At 40.6% G+C, this 8,561-nt stretch overlaps 1 protein-coding gene across 3 annotated transcripts; it reads right to left on the bottom strand.

Annotated features, from left to right (window-relative positions):
• Positions 1-588: 588 nt before the first annotated feature.
• On the bottom strand, positions 589-8,310 carry LOC138957517 (ATP-dependent DNA helicase Q5-like). 3 transcript variants are annotated; one of them, XM_070328630.1, is made up of 5 exons: positions 7,957-8,310; positions 5,555-6,454; positions 4,599-4,746; positions 2,410-2,470; positions 830-1,162 (listed from the first exon to the last, which is right to left on the bottom strand). In XM_070328630.1, exons 1-5 carry the CDS (start codon positions 8,029-8,031, stop codon positions 1,030-1,032), a joined length of 1,317 nt encoding a protein of 438 aa, XP_070184731.1. In that variant the 5' UTR covers positions 8,032-8,310; the 3' UTR covers positions 830-1,029. The 3 variants fall into 3 exon arrangements, with proteins under 3 accessions (XP_070184729.1, XP_070184730.1, XP_070184731.1); XM_070328628.1 differs by lacking the exon at positions 2,410-2,470 and having other exon boundaries at positions 589-1,162; positions 7,957-8,306; XM_070328629.1 differs by lacking the exons at positions 2,410-2,470; positions 7,957-8,310 and having other exon boundaries at positions 589-1,162; positions 5,555-6,328.
• Positions 8,311-8,561: the final 251 nt, after the last annotated feature.

Genomic DNA, 8,561 nt, shown 5'->3' with positions numbered 1-8,561 from the left:
TCCCTCACAGAATCACCTAGGCTTTAGAGACTGTCTCATTCATGTTGTAAATAAGGCAAATTAAAATAGCCACAATTATGGCTGCACTGAGGAGAAATCAATATTTTATTGCTCTATATTTCACATGATTCCCGAGTCGCAGCACAGAGTACTTGCCACAGAGCACAACGCTTTCACATACAAACTTAAAGTTGTGCTCTGATGTGAAAGGCGCTGAGACATTTCGAAACACGTGCTGAACCAAGGTTGGCTCGCAAAGTTACACCTCATTCAAACTCGTTGCAATTAGTTGACAAATGCTCTGCGGAGAAATCGAGAAATTTGGCTCAGTGGGACTTGGTTCTTATGAAGTTGACTTACCAAAGGAAAAAATAAAATAATCAGAAATTAATTGCTCATCAACGCGGCCATAACTGTGGCTGTAATGTACAGTTTTGTCTCAAGTACATAATTACTGTTACAGCCTTGAAAGCCCGGATGATTCTGTGAGAGAGACTACACCTACCTTATGTATCTTTAAGCAATAAAATATGTACATACAACGACAACATAAAAACACATAAAATAAATACTGAGACTAATGAACAGTTTTGTGGATTTCAGACTTGGTTTATTTTGTTGAATACAAAATGATCAACCCAATGTGTCTACTTGCTTTTAATGGACTTGTACTAATGATGAGGAGTAATGACTGCAGCCAGCATCTTGTACACAGATTCTGCCACTGAACGTTCAAGGTTGAACTCTCTGCATAAGTCATCTGAGCTGTTAAAAGACTTGGACATTGCAGCAATCTGCTGGATAACTGAACAGGTTATAGTCTTTCTTAAAGTGTGAGTAGTGTCTTTCTGAACATAATCCACAAGGCAGCTGCGAATACATTCCTTTGCCCGACTGTTAAATGGCAGCTGGTATTTAACTCCGAACTGAGAAAAGCAAATGTCACAACAATGCACAATTGTACCAGAAGAACATGGTTCGCTAGGACTTGGAAACCCAAAGCATTTGTTCAGGAAACTTTGCCTGCACTCAGTTGTGTTTCTGCACATGGCCCGCATTGTGTCTGTCACGGCAGGCACCCCAAGGTCTTGGTTGTTGTAGTACATTATGGCTGCTGAAGTGTCTCCTCCTCTTCCAGCTCGACCTGTCTGTTGCACGTATGCTGGAACACAAGAACAAACATTTTAGCATGTAATGAAAATATTGTTCACTATCTTAAATAAATACTATGGCATTCTTTTTCTGACTTTGAGTTGACAGGTACAGTGTATAACTGAAAGTCATATCACTGCACATCATGAAGGTAGATTTTACATGTCACCAAAGCTCAGTGGTATTTATGTTCCTAAAAACAGTAGACCCAAACAGCTCAATGACTATCGTCCAGTTGCCCTCACTTCGGTAGTAATGAAATGTTTTGAACGCATCCTTCTGCCTCGTCTTCTCAACTGCACACAACCTTTCATGGACCCTTTTCAGTTTGCCTACAAGAAAAACAGAGGTACAGATGACGCCACACTCACACTTCTGCAACAAGCATATAGTCACTTAGAAAAACCTGGTTCCTTCGTCCGTATTCTATTTATAGACTTTTCATCTGCTTTCAACACAATACAACCTCACCTGCTTGTTCAAAAACTGCTTTCTTACAACGTCACTCCCAGACTCGTCCTTTGGATCACACAGTTTCTAGTGAACAGAACCCAGTCCGTCCGTTTCCATAGCGCACTTTCATCCATAGTTAGTACTTCTACTGGAGCCCCTCAGGGCACAGTATTGTCTCCAGTTCTGTTCACATTATACACTAACGATTGTCAAGGCACTGTTACGACCCCTCTTGTGAAATATTCTGACGATTCTGCCCTTGAAGACCTGTCTGACTCTGATTCTGTTTATTTTTCTGAAGTTCAAAATTTCAGCTCCTGGTGTAAAGATAACTATTTAGCCCTAAATGTAACAAAAACAAAAGAGCTAGTTATTGACTTTCGCAAAAACCCAGCTACAGTTTCAGATTTGTACATAGATGGTGTGAAAGTTGAGCGAGTGACTGAATACAAATATCTCGGAACAGTCATTGACAACAAACTAAATTTCTCCTCAAACACTAAAACTATCCACAAGAAGTGTCAGTCAAGAATCTACTGCTTACAAAAGCTCAGAAGTCTGAACATCAACAGCCGCATCCTCCAAACATTCTATACTTCATTCATTGAATCCATTCTCACTTTCTCTTTCATCTGCTGGTATGGAGGTCTGTGTGTGAAGAGTAAGAATGTGCTTGGGCGGGTGGTGAACACATGTGGTAAGATTGTGGGGGTGAGACAGGAAGGATTGACTGTGCTGTATGAACGACGTGTGGTGCGAAAGGCCCGTTGCATCATCCAGGATAGTAGTCATGTGCTCGCTCACCACTTTGAGGTCCTGCCCTCAGGACGTCGCCTCCGCACTCCCAGATTCCGCACGCTCAGAACTAAGAACAGTTTTATTCCAAAGTCAATTGGCTTTTTAAATACCTAAGTTAATTAAAACTAGTCTGTGTGCCGGTGAACATATGCACTGATTTCTGTGATGAATATTTTTTTATGTGCACCCTTATGCTGAGTGTGATAACCCTCGAATGACTAGTCCTGTGATAAATATTGTTCAATGACATATCTAGTCCTGTGATAATGATAGTTTTTAGCGTTAAACTTTTAACCTATTTGGAATCATGTTACTATTCCTGTTAGTGTACATGTATATGCGTGCGCGAGTGTAGTATGCTTCGTATGGTATTTTTATCTGTTGTCTTATTATTTGTTTTGTCTTTTAATGTGCACCACACTGAAATTTCTCTGTATGAGATAATAAAGTATTCGTATTCGTATTCGTATTCGTATGCACTAGTAGTAGTATGTCTTATTTTGTTACATGTTACATCCTATTGCAGTAAAACAACAATAAGAAAATGAGGTATACTGCACAGGAAAACAAACACTTGTTGAGATACTGTATTATCATTTTAATTTAACTCAGTGTTATTGTTATTGTCAGTGGCTCTGAAATATATTATCCCTTACAGTGGGGAAATCAGAAAAATAACATAAAATCTGGATGAGAAAGCTGTACATGTAGTAACTTTAAACAGGACTGTGATGTTCTCATTACAAGGTGTACATAGTGTTTTGTGTTTTCATTTTACTAATTGTCAAGGTTCTATTCCCCCTGAAATTGTCTCATTTAAGGAGTTATAGTCCAGCAAACATGTTGAGGACTATAGATTCTGTTCAGGCCAACCAAAAAAAGTTGTCTTTCTAATACCCCAACCAACCCTATTTTTTGACCTGAACTTTTTTTGTGTGCCAGGCCCAGAGTCACCCAAAAATATGTCGGAAAGAAAAGAACAACAGTAGTTCGTATTATCAAAACCGGCCAAAATATTGAAACCGCCATCGAAACCGACTGAAATATCGAAACTGACCTGATTTTCCGTTAATGATGATAGCTGATCAGTGCTTAAAGTTAAAGCAAACAATACAATACAATACGACGTACTTTAGTGTCCCACAGGAAAAATTGTTTATAACATATCGCAGAAACATAAAGTAATCAATCAGTTTGGCAAGTTGTGTCAACACACTAAACGGCACGGCATGGCGGTAACCGAAAGCACATTCTGACCAAGCATACCAAGTTATCGTTCCCGGGACTAAAAAAAAAAAAAAAATCAGAAACAAATTGACCACCAGTGCTGTAGGTAAGAAAATCAAAAAACACAAGGTTCAACTTAAAGCACTTAAAAAAGGATTGTACAAAACCGTCGCAAAATTGTCGGCACAATTGCCTTTGCAAGCGGACAAACAAACAAACAGACAAAAAGATGAATATATTAGTTTTTAAACTTATCTGTGTGTGGGTTTGTCAGTTTGGTCTCAGTCCACTAAGGAACTGAGGCGACCGCGGTAGGCTAATGATGTTGTTCTGTCTCTCGATTGATTTGCTCGGTTTGCTCATACCAGTACCCAAGATGACAATATTGTCGATGTGTCAAAAAACATGAACAGGTCCGTTTCGATATATCAGTTGGTTTCGATGCCGGTTTCGATATTACGTACTACCCAAGAACAACATAAACGACAGTAACAGACGACTCAGACAAGGTAAAACAATCATTTTATACCCTTTGTAACACTTTTGTTTACATAAATCTATCTATAGCGAGTCCTGTCTCCTTGTATTTTTTAGTTATTTTCAAGAATTCTACCCTAGCAACAACAACAACAAAAATCCCGACCTACCGACCTTTTTTTTTTAGCTATGTTATCAGAAACAGACAAATTGGGGGGGGGGGGGGGGGGGTGGGGGTGGGGGCTTATACTCCTTTTTGTACAATAAAACATTAATTACGAGAGGTTAAAAACATTTGTATGCTTAGTTTTATGTGTTTTCTTTTTACCAATTGATATCAGCTGATGTTAAGGTGTTATTCAAACATAAATGATCTCATTAATGGGGTTAAAATCAGATAGTCTGGTGAACACATTCTGGACTTTTGATTCTGTTTATACTTTCTTAGTTATAAAGTATTTACTAAGAGGAGTGTACACAGTTTTAGTTACCTTCAACAGTTTTAGGTGTTCCAACGTTGACAACACGCACCACATTCTGTAGATCTGCACCCATCCCCAGAGCACTTGTGGCAAAGACCATCTTCAAAGGACTCTCAGCTGGGTCTCTACTGAGATTAGTCCAGATGATCTTGCGTACCTATTGAAATAGATGCAGAACATATATTGTAAAATTTAAAAGGTACAGAAAATGTAAATCAAAAAGTTAGTGCTGGAGATATTAGTAGTGTATGAATTATGATTAGTAGTTATTACTGTATCAGAATGTGTGCAGCATGTCATATTAGACACAATATAGAATTACAGAAACCCTTTAAAACTTTTTCTATCATGTTGTAACAACTGTACATTCCTGCATTTACAATTATGATGTTTTTTTTAATTCACTGTTGGAGCTGTATTTTTTTCTCTCTCTTTTTTTTCTTGGATTTGTAAGAAAGCAATAAAACAAATACTTACAGTTACACTTAACATCTATGTTTCTCTGTTTGTTTTCTTCATTTCATTTTAAGAGGAACACCAAGTCAGTTATATATTTTGAAGGAATGATACAGTTTCCGTGTCATCATATTTGCCTTGGACTGGAATCACAGGGAGTATCATATTGTAAATTATATGCCACATTATCCCCTTCACTGTGTTTACACAGAAAAAGAGAAAGATGCTGATAGGACTGTCCCTCACAGTTTATATTAGAGGGGTTTCTCTGTAACCATTGATAATTGTATGGGAACATAAAAAAAAATATATATATAAAATAGAAAACACATAAAAAAAATCTGTAGGGTGCCAAGCATTTATACAATATATTTACCATAATTACCAGGTTACTTGTCAATTTAGCAAAACTTGACTTGGTGTTCCCTTTCAACTCACTTTTTAAAGTACACAACTATGCATCCTAATTACAATGATTGGAAATTGTCATCACAACTATTGTCTGTTACCTCTTCATCTTCTCCCTTATCAACAGAAGCATGGAACTGGACAACCCTGGCGTGCTGAAGATCTTGATGATCTCCTGCATACATCTTCTCCCCAAGAAACCGCTGACTGAATTCATATGCAAGTCCCACCCAGTTCTGGCTGCCATTGAAGTACACAACTGTTAACGGAAAGTCTTGTTTCTGTACAATCAGTTCCACAAGCAATGGCTCAATGGCCTCCATTGTATCTGCTGATGCTGGTCTTTGCTTTATACTCAGAAACGTAGAAGCATGTGCAGGCCGTTCTAGCACTGACTGGGGCTTTCTCAGGTGAAGGGAGTCTGCCAGGTGTTTTTGGGAATCCACTGTCAGTGTTGCACTCATGGCTAGGACAGGTGCATTGGGCAACAGGATTCTAAGGGCAGACAACTCATGATATGCCGGTCGAAATTCACTTCCCCATTCAAGCACACAGTGGGCTTCATCGATGACTATAAACGTTTGAATATCAGGTGGCAATGATGACAGAAGTTCGTTCAGTTCTTTGTTTCGAACAACTGCTTCCGGGTGTGCAATGTTGAATTGCAGTTTGGAAATCTCCATCTTTACTTCTTTCACATTACCGGTTGTCAGTTCCTTACACACTGGTCCAAGTTTTCTTAGCTCTTGCTCAATGATGACGTTCAGTGGTGCAACAATCAGCACAAGAGTTTTCTCATCTTCCCCATGGCAAACATTGACAGCGGTAGGCAAAATTTCGTAGATCAGTGACTTGCCATAGCCAGTTGGCAGCATGCAGATGGTGTCTTCTTTCTTAAGTAGGTGGTCGATGGTCAGAGACTGAAGTGGGCGCAGTTCATGCACGTCCTGATGAAACTGTTTGTTGAAACGTTGGACACATTTTTGCTGCAAAGTTGGGTCCTGAAAGCAAAGAAAACTGTATCAAAAGTGTACAAAGGTGATACAGTAATAAAAAAACAGTGCCACAAACAACCAAAACATTAGAGACTGAAAGTCAAAAAGGGGGAAAATGTGTAAAAAAGTAATATAAAAAAACCATGTTTTTATCTGCCTACCGACCCTATTTTCTTTTGGACATGTTACCTAACCACAACATTTGTTCCCCTGTATGAATGGAATTTAAACTCATCTTATTAAATCTCCATTTCTATAGTAAAAAAAGAATGGATTCAGAGTTCCCGGTAGGATTTTTTTCAGAGAGTCTCACTCTCAGCTGACTCTCAGCTAAAAATTTCGGGAGTCACCAGGCTGTGACGCAAACTTTCTCTGCCAGATTTTCTGAAGAGGGATGGGCCCGGGGGGGGGGGGGGGGGGGGGGGGAGGCTTAAGCAAACTTTCTCTACCAATTTCTTTTGAGAGCGGGGGAGGGGGTGGAAGCAGGGGCTACCAGTAAGTTGGTCACACGGTAGATTCGTCACCTATGAGGAAGTTACCGGCAGGGGTGGGAGGGTGTTTATGCAAAAGAGCTTATGCTTTCAGATGTTTGATTTGTGGGAGAGATTCAAGATTCACATTTTTTAGAGAGAGAGGGAGAGAGAGAGAGGTTATTTGAAAACCCGAGATCTACTCATTGTGCAGTTCTCAACTGAGCAGTTTTCAGACGACACAGTCCGAGCGTTGTTATTTTAAAACCCGAGATCTACTCATTGAGCAGTTCTCAACAGCCTGTAGTGAGAGAGAGAGAGAGAGAGAGAGAGAGAGAGAGAGAGAGAGAGAGAGAGAGAGAGAGAGAGAGAGAGAGAGAGAGAGAGAGAGAGAGAGACGTACACACCCACATCCATGACTCGGACACGCACGCACGCACACACACGACACACACACGCACGTACACACGGCGCACTGACAAACACTCACACACCATCGCACATACACACACACTCACTAAAACACACACACACACACGTACACACGCACAAACACTCACACACACCGTCGCACACACACACACACACACACACACACACACACACACTCACACACTTCAACCTCACTGTCAAGGAGGCAGAGAAACTCAATGTGAGCAGAGGGAGGGGTGGAAGGAGGTGGGAGAGAGAGAGAGAGAGAGAGAGAGAGAGAGAGAGAGAGCCGCGCTCGGACTACTGTGGCGAAGTTACCGGGACCGGTGACGAATCTACCGTGTGACGAACTTACTGGTAGCCGAAGCAGGAGTGCAAACCTCAACACAACCTTCTAAAAGTTTTAGATGGGACTAACAATACTGCAAAGTGAAAAGCTTAAAACAAGTTCGATCGATCTTCTCCAACCGGCCTCAAAGACAAAGGAAAACTGACGGTGCTGGGTAATTGAAATCAAATAATGAACACTGACAGCATGCACAGCTGTAACCAACACATTTTGCTCACAAGACATGTCAAATAAAGTGAAAAATAGCAACAACTTACCATTGTGCACTCCCGTGTCGAGCTAAAACTGAATTTGCGGCACAATTTCGCGTCTCGCACATCTGATGTTGACATGCATCAACAAAAGGGCCTCACTCTGGAAGAGTTTCCTGCTCCGATAAACATGGCGCTTACGGCAAAAAAAAACATCAGAAAAAATCAATTCTGCGTTCTTGATAGCAATTTCGTCCAGGTTTACCCCACTGTTAGCTTTTCTTATTTTTCTCTATCGTCCAAGCCCATAAAATCGAACAAAGCTGATAGCGTTTGGATTTCCCTCTTTGAGATGACTGAGATTGTCCCCCCTTGGATCGATCCGTATCAAGGGCAGTTACAGTACTGGCCTTGTGTTCAAGATGGAGGGGGTCACAGCACTGCCCCTCATTTGGACACAAAATGGACGCTGGAATAGCTCATTGGCACAACGGGTCAAGTGATTGGCGAGCAGATATTTAGGGGTGCGGGTGGATGGGGGGGGGGTGGATGGGTAGAGTAATATGTATTGAACGACGTGAAAGCACAGCTTCATGAAAACCCGCCTGAAAACAGACTTTGATGACATTCTCACTCAAGATCATACAGGATCTGACATTGCATTTGATGGT

Source organism: Littorina saxatilis, unplaced genomic scaffold, assembly GCF_037325665.1.
Source record: "Littorina saxatilis isolate snail1 unplaced genomic scaffold, US_GU_Lsax_2.0 scaffold_1072, whole genome shotgun sequence".
Classification (NCBI taxonomy): Eukaryota; Metazoa; Mollusca; class Gastropoda; order Littorinimorpha; family Littorinidae; genus Littorina; species Littorina saxatilis.
This window is presented reverse-complemented; position numbering and strand designations above follow the sequence as displayed.

What these genes read in the sequence shown, in the direction of transcription:
- LOC138957517 (XM_070328628.1), bottom strand. Translation starts at nt 8,031, where the DNA reads ATGTCAACATCAGATGTGCGAGACGCGAAATTGTGCCGCAAATTCAGT. An exon ending in CGACACGGGAGTGCACAATG is followed by an intron (nt 6,455 to 7,956) that starts GTAAGTTGTTGC and finishes CTTTGCTTTCAG; the next exon opens with GACCCAACTTTGCAGCAAAA. An exon ending in ATAAGGGAGAAGATGAAGAG is followed by an intron (nt 4,747 to 5,554) that starts GTAACAGACAAT and finishes CTATTTCAATAG; the next exon opens with GTACGCAAGATCATCTGGAC.